Source organism: Colossoma macropomum, unplaced genomic scaffold, assembly GCF_904425465.1.
Source record: "Colossoma macropomum unplaced genomic scaffold, Colossoma_macropomum, whole genome shotgun sequence".
In the NCBI taxonomy this organism is placed as follows: Eukaryota; Metazoa; Chordata; class Actinopteri; order Characiformes; family Serrasalmidae; genus Colossoma; species Colossoma macropomum.
In genome coordinates this window covers 13,563,938-13,580,584 of record NW_023494810.1, presented here as the reverse complement: position 1 = coordinate 13,580,584, position 16,647 = coordinate 13,563,938, and the positions used below count along the sequence as shown (strand labels likewise).

At 38.8% G+C, this 16,647-nt stretch overlaps 2 protein-coding genes across 6 annotated transcripts in view; both read left to right on the top strand.

Annotated features, from left to right (window-relative positions):
• The first annotated feature begins 1,656 nt into the window (after positions 1-1,656).
• LOC118800042 (G-protein coupled receptor 182-like) lies at positions 1,657-9,283 on the top strand. 2 transcript variants are annotated; one of them, XM_036560189.1, is made up of 2 exons: positions 1,657-1,764; positions 5,736-9,283. In XM_036560189.1, exon 2 carries the CDS (start codon positions 5,736-5,738, stop codon positions 6,801-6,803), a length of 1,068 nt encoding a protein of 355 aa, XP_036416082.1. In that variant the 5' UTR covers positions 1,657-1,764; the 3' UTR covers positions 6,804-9,283. The 2 variants fall into 2 exon arrangements, with proteins under 2 accessions (XP_036416082.1, XP_036416083.1); XM_036560190.1 differs by lacking the exon at positions 1,657-1,764 and adding an exon at positions 3,301-3,317.
• Positions 9,284-10,793: 1,510 nt separating this feature from the next.
• LOC118799272 (proto-oncogene tyrosine-protein kinase Src-like) overlaps positions 10,794-16,647 on the top strand; it is a 44,344-nt gene continuing 38,490 nt past the window's right edge. For all 4 annotated transcript variants that reach the window (XM_036559010.1, XM_036559008.1, XM_036559009.1 and 1 more), the window contains exon 1: positions 10,794-11,135. The gene's annotated coding sequence lies outside the window, so the exon portion shown is untranslated. The remainder of the gene's footprint in view (positions 11,136-16,647) is intronic.

Here is a 16,647-nt window from a genome sequence, read left to right as displayed (position 1 = left end):
TTCTTTATAGAGCCATATAAAGCGCATTCTCCATCAATCTGAACAACGATTGTACCATGCAGAGAACCCTTTAATCATGGGTTCTTTCAGTGTTCATGGTTCTATAAAACCATTTTCTTTAATAAAGAGCCCTCTAAGAACCATCTTTTTAAGTGTGTAGATCTCCAGGAGCAGCTTTGGTGAACACTGCAATAGAAGAACCCCTTCTGGTTCCCGAAGAACCTTTCAGTGGAAGGCTCTATACCAGTTTTACAAAGGGGTCTCAAACTACACGTCATATTTGTAATTTGTCCTTAAATCCTCGCAAATCATTTTTTCGTTTTTCTGCTGCTAAATATTTATATCTGACGAGTAGATTTGCTTCATCCACCAAAAACTGTGATTGATCACCCAAATATACTACATAAAATCAGCTCAGGCTGAAGATTATGATAATAAAATCAACAATAGAGCTCAGCACAGAATAGGAACCATTCAAACGTAAACCTGGCGCAGTATAAACGCTGCACACTGAGCTTGACTGTAGTTTAGCTACTAATAACTCAGCTATTATTCCAATTTAGACCGACAGTTAGTTAAATCTACCTTTGTGGATTCATTCAGGACACAACAGGGGATTCAGCACATAAGAAATGAACTGAATTATTCAACTAATCCACTGAAAACATAGAATTGTGCAACACTTCTTTCGCAGTAACTTCAGTTCAGCAGGAACACCAATACACACAGAAATATACACTCAACCATATATAAATATATCGTCACTGTCTAAAGAAAAGCATGTATCTACGTTTTTGGCTATTTTTCTACATTATTTCAACACACCAGTTCTCCTTTACGTTGTGTGAAAATTTCATGATGAATGGACCAATAGAAATGCTCTAATATCACTTGGAATATATAATAATAATACATTAAAAACTACTACTACTACTACTAATAATAATAATAATAATAATAATAATAATTGATAATAGTAATAATAATCAACCGACCTAGCAGAAGACCACCTGGCTAGTAGCCCCAATTTGAGATGCCAGTAATAAAGGTTTTTCTTAGAACTGTATGCCTCAGTCAAGAATCATGTCTTTTTAAGAGTGTTCAGTTTGATATTTTGTAGTGTAAAATTATAATCATTGCTTTTGTCACTTTAAATGTGACTTTATGTGAATTTTTAAAAATCCCCTTTGCTGTCATGCACTGTTTGCTAATCACAAATGACAAAATTTATTTTGCTTATTTTGCACAAAATCTGTGCTGTTTTCACTCATCAGATGTCGCTTGATCATCACAGACGTCTTGTCTTTCTCTTCATTGTATCATTTGTGTTGTTTTCAGCTCACAAACAGTTAAGAGCAAAATCAAAGTGAGAAAACCTCTCTGGGATGAAAAACAAGTCAGACGACAACAATAACTCAGGCAGAAGGATTACGTGTAGTATGTGTGTGTTCTTGCATGTACACAGAGTGCCTACATAAATCTGTTGATGCAGACACTGTTTTTGGTTGCCATGGTATCCGGTGGAAACTGTTTCCTCTTGAGATGGTCAGAAGCTCAGAGGTTATTGTTTGTCCTTGCCGTTTGTCATAAATCACTTCATAATCCTGCTGAGGGGAACAAAATGGTCAGGAAGCTCAACATTTAGTCAAGGCAGAACTTGTTTAGTCAGATAAAGGAGTGATTTTTTGTGTGCGTCTCATTCCTACCAGCACCAGTGAGAGTTACCCAGCTTTCCCTTAAACCTATTCATGTTTTAGCCTGCAGGTAAGTGCAGCGGCCTTAATATTCAATTGCTTTAATTGATAATAATCTCAGTGGTGTTTTTAATAGATAGTTATTTAAATAGTGCATAGCCTGTCGCACTGGAGTATCCTTTGACGTTTTTGTTTGGTTTGCACTCTTTTGTAAGACTTCACTTATTGATTCAGTTACTGGGATGTAAACAGGGTGATTCAGAGTATTCAGTGTGAAATGGTTCATATTTCTTTACAGTGGTGGTGTTTGGAACCAGGAGTCACCATGACTACAACACAAATATAGCCATTTTATTTACTATCCAAAACCATCAGTGGACCTACACATGTCTTCTGAGTTTTATATGGAATGTTGATGATGGTAAAATGGAGGAAAATCTGAAAATAATAAGCTTTCTTTGGGGAATATTTGGCCTTATAACACCTTGCATTACCTTTCTGCTATGCTTGGATTAAAAATACATTTTAGGCCTAAACTGTAATGTTTCAGATATCAGGGACATATTTCAGCGTTTCTTCTGAAATGAAGGGTATTAATAGTGAGCTTGTGCTGCAGTAACAGCCTCTACTCTTCTGGAAGGCTTTACACTAGATGTTGGAACATTGCTGTGAGGATTTGATTGAGCATTAGTGAGGTCAGGTACTGATGTTGGATGGTCAGTTCTGAACAGAGACAGATCACTGTCTTGCGAGGCCCCTGAGATTAAACAAAAAGTGAGATTAAACAATATTTTGCATTGATGTGCGGATTTGATTTTTTAATATATAATATAATATAATATAATATAATTAACTCTGGTTCTGGATCAGAAACTCATCCCAAAGGTATTGGATGGTGCCCCATCATTCCAGAGAACGCAGTTCAGCTGCTCCACAGCCCAATTCTGGGGGGCAGCAGATCCAGAGCTTTTCTATGGAGACTGTACAAACAACAACAGTGGACATTGTCAGCAATGGGTGACCTTACTTTAGGGCTGTCCGGATACTTTTGGACATATGTACATGATTTTTCTCAGATATCTATTCAGTCAAAAAATCAACGAACAATCAATTAAAGCAAACAGCTGCCAGTTATACAAATAATCTCTTGCTAAATGACTGTAGACAAAATTCAGAGAAAGTCCAGCCTCCCTTAGTTACTGTTGCTATGTCCGTCAAACTTTCAGCTCAGGCTATCTGGTAGCATCCGCAACATAGGATGACCAGACACCCCTGTTTTCTGGGGACAGTCCCCGTTTTTGGTGGCCTGTCAACGGCTAAAGCTGTTGTCCCTGTTGTTAACTGTGAATTCAAAACACACTAGAAAGTTCTAAGAAAGACCTGCAGCAGACAGGCCTCACGTTGTGTTTGATGTGGCCAGCAGAGGGGGCTGCTGCTGCTATCTACTAACCACTTCTGCCACTTGCTAGCCTTGTTTTAGAGAATACTGCTGTGTAAAACTTGACCAGAAGCTAACAAGTGTCAGCTGAGTCCACAACATCACCACAAATGTCTTTTCATCACACAAGGTGACCCAGGGGTTAAAGCAGGAGTGGAGTTACGGGACTTGAATCGTACTACCAGGTGATCAGTGATTTATACAGGCAAACAGTCTACTTGAATGTAGCCATGTCATCTACAAATAGTGCATAATGTTTTTTTTAACTGTGTCACTTTTTCATCCTCCATATATGACATATATTGACAGAAGCCATCTCTGTCTGTCCAGAACTGTCCAGAACTGGAGCTGCCCAGGGTGTTTATTGTCTGGCTATTGGGCTACAGCCACAGGGTTTTTTTCTGTAGCCACTGGTCTCTTTTTACTGCCAAAATATTTGATATAAATGTGAATTATGGGCTCATACAACCACTGAATCTTCTGTGGTAACAGTATCCCTGCCTCATCCTTTTATTATCAGCTGGCCTTCACTATAATTTATTACGGTACAACAGTTACCATAGTCAAAATAAATTAGCTCAACTGGAATTATCTCCCTTTTTATTTCATAGATGAAAACATTGGATATTTTAATGATATATTGACCGCCAAACTGGAAATGTCCCCAGTTTTCATTTCAGAAATCTGGCCACTTTACCAAAAAACCTGACTAAGACTTATAGTACTAACAGGATAGCATCACAAAGGAAAGTTTAGAAAGACACAGAGCAGAACATTTAAGACATATTTTATCCAAAAATTAACTGGTTTTGCAAGCTGCTCAGTGCAGAGCATGTTTGAGAATCAACAAAATGGGCATGTAGGCCAATTTAAACTGAACGAAAAAATGGATTTTGGAAACTATGTGTGTATTAATCAAACCAGGGAAATAGTTTAGCCACTTGACATTAAAGCAGCATTTTTTATGTCTAAAGGAGGTTTTAGCCACAGCAACCTACTCCTTCAGATAAGCTAATGCTAAAGCTAACACTGTAAGCTAGTCAGACAGATTCTGAGGAGGGTTTGTCGTGAGAATTTCCAGCAAACTTTAATGAAACAATGCAAGGAATGGTACGTGTATGAGTGCATTAATAGCTTAACATTAATATTTTAATCAGAAATATAAGCTAGTTAGCTAACTGATCTTGACATTGTTCTGTACTGTTATTTATCATTAGATGTGATTTTTAGCAAATACAGCAACCCAGATAAAGGTTATCTTACCTTAGAACCTGTATAATTCTGTCTGGTACACTGTTAAAAAGGGTTCTTCAAAGGTTCTTTAGTAAAGAAAATGGTTCTATATAGAACCATGAACAATTAAAGAACGCTTTGTATGATTGAAGCGTTCTTTGCATCATGAACGCGTTCTTCATATTGATGGAGAATGTGCTGTAGATGGTTGTATATATCACCAAAAAGGGTTTCTCTGTTGTTACAATGTCAAGCTGGTAATAAAATAAGAGCCCTTTTTGGTGCTATATAGAGCATTTTTAAAAAGGGTCTATATATATATTCTTCTAGAACCTTTGGAGAACCATCATTTTACGTATGTATATTATTAGATATACTATTATAGATAGTAGTTTGGATGCTGAGCCGTGGGTTTGGTCTTCCACAGAGTTTAATCCCAAACCTTTTTTTCAGCTTCAGGAATGCAATAAAAACAGCTCCACCTCCAGACAGTGTACATCAAGCATTATAGCCGCATTCCTTTCCAATAAGCAGTTCTGTTATATTCCCTACGCACTTGAACACTGGATTTTCGTTGGGGGAATTGTAGTTAATAAATACCCTCATTCAGAACATCCTGAAGCATCATCATTGAACACACATCTTTGAAAGACATGTAATGACTCATGGGTAAACTTTCCTGTAACTTCCTGTGAAGTGATAAACCATTGTTCACTCCCTTCCAACGGAACTTTTTCACTCCCTGTGGTGTGGAATCACCCTTAATGTCTGAATACCCAGTGTAGTACACTTGGCAATTGAAATGCACCTTATATGTTCCTCAGTAACACCTTTCCACCATCTCTTAGTTTGAAGGTACTTGCACACCGGACACGTTGTGCCGTGTAGAATGGTGTAGCATACAGTTTATTTCCCAGGCCATTTTTACACTTATATAGATTTAACGAAATAAAACATTCAAAATCATTTATCACATTTTGTGAAGAGGAGAAGACAAATAAGGCTAGTAACATTAGCTGAGATAACAGACCAATAGCATTTTTCAGTTGATCTAAAAGACTGACTGCCTTTCTTTCTTTCATCTACTATGACTTGTGGTGCACTGAGAAACTGAGTGCACTTACTGCACTGTTGAAAAAAACAGCACAGACTAGCATGATAGCTGGTCACCAAGTATGGTCACGCTGGTTGACCAGCACAGCAAAATCGAAAACACAACATGTGCTGGTTTTGCTGGTGATCAGTCATGCTGGTCTATGCTGTTTTTTCTAGCAAGGTGAGAGATGTGTCAATCATTGTTAGCCATGTTAGCATGTTTGCTTGACCTATTCCTTTACCATTTTGCAAATTTTCCCTTTCTCTCTGAATAGATGGACTACTACGACAATGAGACGGAAGTCTACCTGTGCAACATCAAGGTGGACTACAACTCCCGGCGCATCGGCCTCTTCCTCCTCCACCTGATCACGTTCATGGCGGGCCTGGTGATGAACATGACGGTGGTGTGGGTGAACTGGCACCGCCGACACTCGCGCAACACCGTTCTCTTCTGCCTGCTCAACATGGGCCTGGCCGACACCATAATAATGCTCATGTTGCCCATCTACATGCTCGAGGTGGTCCTGGACCATGTCTGGTTGTGGGGAGACTTCCTCTGCCGCTTCTCCAACCTGGTTGTCGTGCTTAGCATCTATGCTAGCTGCTTCTTCCTGGCCTACATGTCTGTAGAGCGCTACCTGGTGGTGACACGAGGCTCAGCACCCAAGACCCAAGGCCCAGGTATGCCGGACAGGCGCAAGAGGAACATGATCTGCGTGGGCCTCTGGATGTTAGCGCTGCTTTTAGCATCACTAGAGACGGCCCATGTGCGCATTCTTCACTTGCAGGAACCGGGCTGTTATTTGATGCCAGTGCATGCATTCACAGCATGGTTCACCACCATCATTATCATCCAGTCTTTAATACAGTTTGTAGGGCCAGCAGCTATTGTAGCTACCTTCAACGTGCTAGCGGCTCGCGCGGTGCGGGCATGCCCTGAAGTACAGGCACGTAACGCGAGTGACGTTTGGCTGCTGCACGTGTACTCGCTTGTGTTTATGGTGTGCTGGCTGCCTTACCATGTGATAATGATGCTCATGATGGTGGACACTCTGAAGCCCACCTTATTTGACTGCAACATGCTTGAGCAGCTTTTCTTCGCCTATGCGGTGGTCAGGGCGACTGCTATGCTTCACTGTTTGGCCAACCCCGTTCTCTACAGCTTCTTAAGCAGGAGCTTCCGCAGCAAACTTGTTAACCTTGTCATGCGCCATTTGCCACAAGATGTCGCGTCCGTGCAAGGAACAGGTCAACATGGGAACAGCCCCGCCCAAGGGGAGTCTACAGTGAAGGCAAGTAATGTGGAAGAAAACAGCACCAGCCAATCAGATGGATCCTAAAGGGAATTAGAAACCAGTTGCAGTAGTAGTGAATCTTGAACGTGCTATCCACAGAGTAGTCTGCACAGTTTTAAACGGCTCCTTCTATGAAAGGTGGACAGTTTGGTTTGGGTGTTAGTCTTTATTTCACTCGTGTTGATGGTCCCCATCTGTTTCAGTTTTATCTGTGAATGTTTATCTGGAATAAATACTTCCTCTATGCTAGATTAAAGGGCCCATATCCTGGAAAACTGTGCTATTTTACATGAGTTTGATATAGTAGAGCAAACACTGTTAATGGTTCAAAACTCCTGAGTCCATACAGTTCATAGAGTCATATGCAAAGGTTTTTGCACCCCTAGTCAAATAAAATTTTTAAGTGACAATAAGTGAACACATCCTCTACAGGGAACACATACTCGCTTAATTTATTTGACCAGGGGCGCCCAAACTTTTGTACAGGACTGAATATGAAAACAAAAGTGTAAAAACAGCCTGCTTTGCATTCATTCTCTGTGATGTCACAATATATCCAATGCATTTATGTATATCTGCCTTTTCAGGCTGGAGTTATAAGGACTGTTTAAGTCCAAACTGCTTTTTGAATGCAGAGCAGCCAATTAGAACAGAGCTTATTGGCATATGTTCAGTGTTGGGCAAAATACATAACGTAGTGATGGCTGAACACTGTGTACACTGTTGTAGATGTATTCAGTAACGTATTCCATTACAGTGCATAAAAAATGAACAAATTCAGAATACAATTAGAATACACTTGGAATAAATCTCAGTAAAGCAGATGCAGTAATTTTCATTAAATTCACACTGTTCCTTTCTGTTACAGGTTGGCAGTTAGTTTAGGTTAGTTTTTTTTATGTAATTCTTCTGTCAATACATTTAATGAAAAAAATCTCAACATTACCCTCAACATTATTTTGGCTCTATGAAGGACACAATTCACCATTTTGATAACAAATTCTTGCAAATTTGACAATAAAGTGGGTAGCTGTAATAAGTCCAGTACACCGATACTACACTTATCACTGATGAACATCATCGTCCAATGTTGAGGAAACTGTTGAGGTCCATTATCCCTCGAAAGAGTTTAATAATGCTGAAATTAATAACTGTTTCATCAGTCTAAGGGATAAAGAGAGGCTGGAAAATGGTCATGTAAAAATGAATTATGACTGGTTTTGGTACATAAAGCTACACAACTGTTATAAGGGGACTACACAAAAATGTAGGGTATGGGCCCTTTAAAGCCACAAGGTTGACATGGCAAACCTGACATCCCTCTCCATTATGAGGAAAGCAATGAAAGATAGATAAATACCTCATTTTACATTCCACAATGTGCTTTATCAGCTCAAATGATGTCATTTCCTTTGAGTCATTTCAATGTTATGACTGTGTGGATATTAAAAAATACAGACACACAGTAAAGGGGTTGATGTAAAGGTTTGGGGAAAGAAAGAAATGTCTTGTCAGTTTTTCACAAATTTTGACAATTTTGTTTTGTTTAGATTGCAAACTATTCTATAAATGTTTCATCAGGATTTGAATGGACCTGTGGGACGAACCAGCGATCAATGAAATCAGTGATCATCAATGTAAATAATTTTCAAATACAATTGGGAAAAAAAGGAAGGTTACAATATATCTTTTTTTACAACACACATACAATAATGTGCAAAAGTCAGACCCTTCAATATTTTAATTTCCAAGAACAAGTTAGAATAAATTTTAAGTACAAGTTATTCATTTTTCAAAGCCAAGAAAAAAACAGAAAACATTTAACAGAACAACAACTAAATAAAGTAAATCTAATATCAGGTGTATGAGGGTTCAGAGTGTCACTCTTTGCGTTTATTACAGCTTCCATTCTTTTCAGGAGACTCACTTTCAGTTTCTCAAAGAAATCTGCAGACACACCTCCAAAGTTCAGTCTTAGAAGCTGGTTTAGCACTTTCGGCTTCTCAAGTTAAGTCAAAGTTTATTTATACAACGCTTTGTACAGCAGACGTTGTCATTCCAATCATAAATTGTGACTTATCAGTTGGTAAAACCTCACTCCACATGTCAGATTTGCAGTTTCAGAGTTGCAAATATTCCTCTTTGTTTATTTCCTTTTCTCAGTAAAGGCTCAATTAATCTTGTCAGAACTTTTACGGCCATTTTGATTGGAAATTAAATACGTGAAGGGTGGTTTCTCACTTTTGCACAGTACTAAATACATACATATGTAATATAAATATTTTATGATTGTCTTACTTTCATATAATAAGTTTGGTCCAGGATGCATACTCACGACAGTACATTCAGACTGAGACAAAAAATAATATGCAAAATATACAACACAAATAATGTGAAAAGTAAAATTGCAATAAACGAAATGACTAATGTAAAGTGGTTAACTCAGTGCATGAACTTTGTATACATGTGATCTATAAAGCTAGCCATTGCATACAAATTTAAAAAACTTTGGCATAACTTTTATATGTGATCATGTCATTACCTGTAAACTGCAATTAATGATTTTATTAAAAATATTGTGCAGTCTTACTTGCTGTCTGGGTTAATCATTTACTGGCAATTTCTGTCACTATGTGCTGCTTTTACAGTCTACAATAAAATCCAATGCAAATTTGTTAGTGTTATTTAAAATGACAAAGCGTAGTTCATGATACTTAAAGACTCCCTGCACTCAAAATGTGTTTAAATTGTTAAACTCCTTATTGATATTTGTATCAAATTGTACCAAAATTTTCCATTAAAAACACAGAGTTTCTCAGTATCTCTGAAAAAAGCAATTTGTGGGCACTATATAGCAGCTAAGTTTTGTACATCATGAATGAGCCGACACCTGATGCTGTTTTAGTAGCAGGTAGCCGAAGTAGCATAGCACCACAGCTCAGGTTAATTCTGGCTCATTGAAGCCTCACTGATGCAAGTTTGAAGAACAAAGACTCAAATCTGAGCAAATAAACCTGTTTTTTTGTGTGGGAGGCTGTTAGCCTAAGCTTTGCTCCATATTCAAACACATTCGCTAGAAGCTAACGTTAGCTTAACCAGAAGGGCTAAGCTTTACATACACCATGCAGGCAAGGCAGTCTCTGGCATTTTGGAGGCCCCAAGCAGGATTTTTTTCGGGGGCTCCCATGTGCCAAACTGTGTAAGTGGGTTGGTGAATGAGGCTAGGGCTTAAAGCTTAATCGTTTTTATATCGAAATTGCAATTATTGACAATGTTGTCTTAATTGGGGAAAATTAACCTAATATCAGAGTTTGTAAACTGCCTGTAGATGAGTTTGACCAATGAGAAGCAACCAAACATCTATACGCTGTGAAATCACAACCACAACTGGCAGTCTGGCATGTTCAGTGTTCAAGTCTCAAGCCAGAAAAAGTGGATGCTCTAGTATTCTTGGCCAAAATAACAGGCCTGGACTTTTTTTTTTTTTTACAGAAAATAATCGCAATTTAAATCAATCGGTACAGAGCCCTGCTGTCGACATACCGTATATAAATAAAAATAATGCGTGGCCACAACTTAATAAGGCGTGGGAACGAGATCCTAATGCGTGGCCACGACTTAGTAAAGCGTCTGAATAAGATAATTAAGGCTTTAACACAGCTTAATAAGGCATGATCTCATTCCCACGACTTAATTATCTTGTTAATGCCACGCATTAATACAGCATGCCAACACGTTATTTTTATTATTAAGTCACCAGCAGGGCTCCGTAAAGCAGAAAAATCGGGATTAGATATTTTTCCCAAATCGTTCAGCCCTTTAAGGCCCATTGATGGATGAAAGCGCACTCACTGAGGGCGGGGCATCTAGGGGATAGGGAGTAGGGCGTAGGCACCATCGCTCCGGAATGGAAGGCCCTCACCGCTAGACGCTGCGCTCAGTCCCATTCACAGCGCTCTCCGCTTACGGCGAAAGCGCAGTTCCCCTCCTATCACACTCGTGCCTGCTCGTTTCGTCAGCAATGCAGAGCGTTCGTGTTTTCGGCCGAAAGCCCCTTCACCATATCGGTCTGGTTGCAGTGCGGTGAGCGTGTTTTTCCGCCTAGCGGCTCAGTTCGGTCCGCTCGCCGGCTCTCCGTCCTCCTCCGGCCGCTGTCGCTGTGCGTAAAGACGCGCATGGAAGTCTCTCCTTCTGATTCTGTGCGGATTCTGCAGCCGCAATCTGAGCTGTGCCCTCCGCTCCCCACGGCATTCCCCGTCATGACCTCCTACAACAACACGGCTCGGATTCGGTGAATGGGATTTATCGCTGATTTTGACCTCGTGGAGATTTTACCGGCTGCTTTGGGCTGATAATCGAGTCGTTGACGCCGTTACGGTGAGCGCACTAGCATTTCATATCACAGTTATCACAGGCTGAAATTGTCTTCTTGTTCGATTTCGCCGTTCCACCTTAAATGGCGCAGCAATTCCATTCTGGCGCCTGAGGCTGAGAATGGAATTGCTGCGCCATTTAAGGTGGAACGGCGAATTCGAACAAGAAGACACATTTGGCTTCGTCTGGCGTTGCACTGTCACTACTGCACAGGGGAAACGTTTTTATATCACAATAGAGGCGAGGAGACTGAAAATAATCACTAATATTGATTCATGTCTGTTATTTCTATAGCTACCTAAACGCGGTTTCTCCGTTTCTTTGCACGCCGTTTGAGTCAAACGTGGCCCTCATGAATCACACGAAAGGTTTCAGACATCTGCCTTTCTGCTCTTTTTGGGTAAATCCTACAAAGCAAGATGAGTAGTCGGACATACTAGACGACTTCTGGAGCCTGGACACTCGTTTGTTTACCTCTCTTTGTAGCAGAGCACTGTGATTGTCAGCTATGCTATATGCATTGCTGGACGACATTCATCAGATTCAACATTGCGATATTTTCTGAATATACCGCGGTACCATGATATCCCACATAAAACCCTGTAAAAAAAGACATGAAATATGAGTAAAAATGTTCTCAATGTTTAAGATGACAGGTTTGCTGGGCCTTTAACAGAAAACACATGATTTATGAAACAAAAAATGTATTAAAAATAAATGTATCATATGAAACTGCAGGCTTTTACGTTTTTATGCTACCAATAACTTACTCTGGGGGAGGTGGGCAATATGGCAAAATGTAATATGATACTTTGGGGAATTTTTTAACGTGCATGATGTGTAACGATCTTTATTTTTCTGACATCAGATAAGTTACAACAGACAAAGTAGTGCCACATTTTAAAATACTATCAAAATGATTTCACACACTGTGCTGCACTAATACCAGTTTAAAAGCACCTAGAGAGCAAATTCTGCTCTTTATTTAATCAAACATGCAGTTGGAAAGTGATTTTTAAGTACTGACAATATTCATGATATGCTCAGAAAAGCATATTGTAAAGTAATTTATCACAATAATGGTAAATATTGCCATATTGCTCAGCTTTAGCAATATGTTGTAAAATATTTATATTTCTCTTATAGTTCACTAGGTGTGCCTCCTTTCAGAATATTGCGATAAAACAAAAAACAACTAAAACAAACCGCTTAGCTGTTATGGACATAATGCTGTTTATCTCTCAGATATAATGTGAATAATATCACTAAAATTGAAAAGCAATATCATGGTATTCCAGTATGGACACTACGTCATGCACATGGTTGCCTTAAAAGGGAATTCCACCGACTTTTCAAAATTGCTGCATAATTCAGTCATTAACATGTAAACAGAGTCATTCAGAGTGGTTTGGTATGAAATGCTCTCTTATAGAGAAACTTACCGAGTCAGAATTGTTCACAGTGGTGGTAATAGGAACCAGACGTCCCCCTCTAAAAGCTCCCTCACAGAAAGTTTTTGCATGAAATGGTTATAAATACACTTCCTGATTTCTGAGACATTGTTTTATGATAGTTTTGAGAAGGTTTTGGACTAAAAATACATAAAAGTATATTTATGACTGAGAGGTACATGCAAGGCATTTGGAGGCACTGGTGGTTTTGGATAGTAAATAAAATGTCTATTTGTGTTGTAGACATGGCGACCCCTGGTTTCTGTCACCACCACTGTAAAGAAATCTGAACCATTTCACACCAAACCACTCTGAATCACTCTGTTTACATCTCAAACACTGAACTGTGCAATAATTTTAAAACGGGTGTAATTCCCCTTTAAGGCATCTGCAGTTTTGGAAAGTTCATTTTGTGTTTGTGACTTTGTCCTTCATTCAGTTCTGTAACCCTGAACGTTTCATTTGTTTTAAGCCTTTGTTTTCAGCCAGAGGCGAGCAATTGTGTCTGTGCACATTTCAAACAACTTGTCTCTCCATGGAGTCTATCTGTGAACGCCAGAACTTCCTCTGAAAGACTAAAGATAGTAGACTGGGTGCGTGATGACATCAGCATCGCCTTTATACCATCGCTACTGTGGACCAGTTCCTGATAGGGAGGGAGTGGCATTGTTAAAATGCAGTGAAACATAAAAGGCATTTGACAACAGGTATTACTTTGATAGGCTGTTTATTGAACCTCTTATATTTCTTTATAAAAGAAGAAATCAAAGACAATTTAATATGAAATTAGTCCCAGCACCTTTTATTATTCAGACTATAATATTCAGACCCTGTTGCAGTATAGCTGTTTACTTTGTGACTTTGTGTAAAAAGCTCCTAAATGTATAGTTATTTGATTTAATACATTTTAAATGGGATGATTATTGTTAGGTTTGTACTGCAGTTTTGACTATAACGGACTAACTCTAACTAGATGCTTAAAGATGGTTCTTTAAGGGTTCTTTAGTAAAAGCAATGGTTCTATTTAGAACCATGAGTCCTACATAGAACCATTTAACCATTAAATGGTTCTTTGCATGGTGAAATGTGTCCATACTGGAATTACAGTATTGACACTATGTCCTGCACATGGTTGCCTTAAAGGGAAATTTCACCAACTTTTCCAAATTGCCGCATAATCCAGTCGTTAAGTTGTAAACAAAGTCATTCAGAGTGGTTTGGTGCGAAATACTCCATTCTAGGGAAATGTACCCAGTCAGAACCATGAGTCCTACATAGAACCATTTAATCATTAAACAGTTCTTTGCCTGGTGAAAACATTCTTCAGATTGATGGAGAATGTGTTGTGTATGGTTCTATAGCACCAAAAGGGTTTTTCTTTTTTTTTTTTGGTGCTATAGAACCATATACAGCACACTCTCCATCAATCTGAACAACATTTTCACCAAGCGAAGGACCATTTAAGCATGGAATGGTTCTACGTAGAACTCAAGGTTCTAAATAGAACCATTGTTTTTAATAAAGATAATTGAAGAACCGTATTTTTGAGTGTGTAGGGCTCAATTTAAGGGTGGGGCACAGGGATGCCATCCCCTCTGTAAAAAAAAAAAGAATGACAGAAATCATCCACTGTGGAAAAATTAAAACAGTCCTATCCATCTTTGAGTGACGTTTAACATTGTTACAATAATAACAAGCTCATATTTCTGCATAAACAAATCAACATTGTAATCACAAATAAAGATTTCAGATATCTGAAAAACAAAAAAGTGAGCATTGCAAAAAAGCTCTGCTAGCATACATGCTAAACAAGCTAGAACTAACTAACAAATACACAAACATTACTCAGCGCTGCCCTCCAAACATGGAAGAGCACCACATTAATGATGAATGAATTTTTTTGTTTTCATGAGTCCCATGATGTCTCAGCGACTCACTTACTGCTTCCTTTTATTTACATTTATTTGCCTCAACCCCACATGGCCAGTTCACATTGTTATGACTGTGAAAATTAACGCATGTGAAAATGACTGCAGTGCTGAGCTGTGATGTTTCGTCCAGTATCTTGTTATTCTTTTAGTCTAATCTCCTTTGGCTGCACCTGTAGCGCACTGTCACTGACCTCAGGCAGTAGCTTCAACACATTTCCCCACAGTTAGAACAGAAAATTCACTGACTTGAAACCCACTTCCCATAGGAGCCAAAGGGCCATTACTGAATTCCATCAGTAAACGTTTTTGTATAATCCTTTATGAATTTTTCAATTAAATATTTTCTTAATACTGCAAATCTGTAGAAATTTGTCTTCAGGAAACCTGTAGGCCATTGTTTTATACACTATGGGTCATGTTTGAGCTGGTTGCCACAAGGAGTTAGTGTCAGTAAGTAGCCAAATTGAGTGATGAGTCTAAGAACTTTTCACACCAACTCGGCACGTTTTTAAAATGTACAAAAACACGTACAGTATTAATGCTGTTTTTCCACATTAAGTCCATTTGTATTTTCTGTGTTGAGGCCACCTTAATCAACACACATTGTCGCTGTCATGCAAAAACCATCTCCATTTTGTTTTACTTTTTTTATAATTTGAAAACTTCTCCTTTATATTGTTGGTCCGTTCGTCATAATTTTAACACAGAAATGGTCCAAAATTGCAAAATTACTCAGAAAAAATCACCACCTTGACTTCCAAGTATTAATTTCAGTGTACCAAAGTATACAAATATATGATATGGTGCCTGCTTTGGGTCTTTATGTCATATTACCTAAACCACACTGTGTGTTTTTGTGTTTGCATAGTGTATATATGTATGTATGATTTTATTTATCCAAACATATGTAATAAACACACACACACATACACACACAGGGATAGTGGTTTAGGTAACATGACAGACAGGTCATGAATCGCAAAGCCATTATGTTATTGTGTTTAATTAATTGTTATTTAAATGGTAATTAAAATTATGTTCTAATTAATTAACATAGCATCTTAAATCATCCCAAATTACCTGAATCTACCTTGTATATCTAGATCCCACCAATAAGCACGCGCAGTCGAGAAAAAGCACATGAATTGTGCTTGAGTGTTCAGATTAAGGTCGTGTGTCCACGAATCGGATACGTATCCGATCTAGGACCACATATGAAAGTGGCTCAGGTCGGATTTGTAAAGATCAGATATTTGTGCTTCCACACAGCCCTGAAAACATCAGATCTGAGTAACATTAGGGCAAAAAATCGGATTTGGTCCACTTCAACCTGGTAATGTGAACAAAAACTCAGTTTACTCTGTTGCTTCAGTTTTGGAATGTTAAATGAAAAATATTAAGAATATCTAGAAGTAAGTTTTGATTGAATGAGTTTTCTGATCCTTTCTAAGTGCAAAGCAGTGCGATGAGGTTTCTGCGGTAATGACAGCACTATAGAAACACCATAGACAGGGATTAGATTAAAATTCCTCCTTTAATGCATAAAGATGACTTACAGGATGAGGCGTATCAGCGAGGATGGGTGTGTAATGAAGTTTATAGGCAGTAACCGTCCCTCCTCTGCTCCTAGGCCTACTTTTGACTCACTGACATTAACAGTCACTTAAATTCAGTGCAGTTTTATAAACCCTTGGGTCCTTCATGTTTGAGATTCTTGTGTGGAAGTTATATAAGGACAAGCTGACCTGTCTTTTGTACAGGCAGCGGAAGTACTGCACATTTTATGTCATTCTCTATTGTTTTGCGGACTGCCAAGGAGACTAACAGATAATACATCAGAGATTGGTTGCCAAATACGGAGCAGGGGCAGTAGGCTTGTTCACAAAGACGTTTATTTCATAGCTCTGCTGATTCTTGTCACAAAAACAGATACTGCATCAGCATTCTCATTCAGAGATCCTTTATGAATATGTCCCGAGACTCTCCTGTCACAGCTAGCTGTGGCTGATGATGTATTTCCAGGCAAATCAGTTAAACTACGTAATAAGGTAAGGAAACGTTTGTAGATTCGTTTCCGGCTGGCTAGCTTAAGATACAGCCACCAAGCACTAGTACATGATGATTAAGTGCACC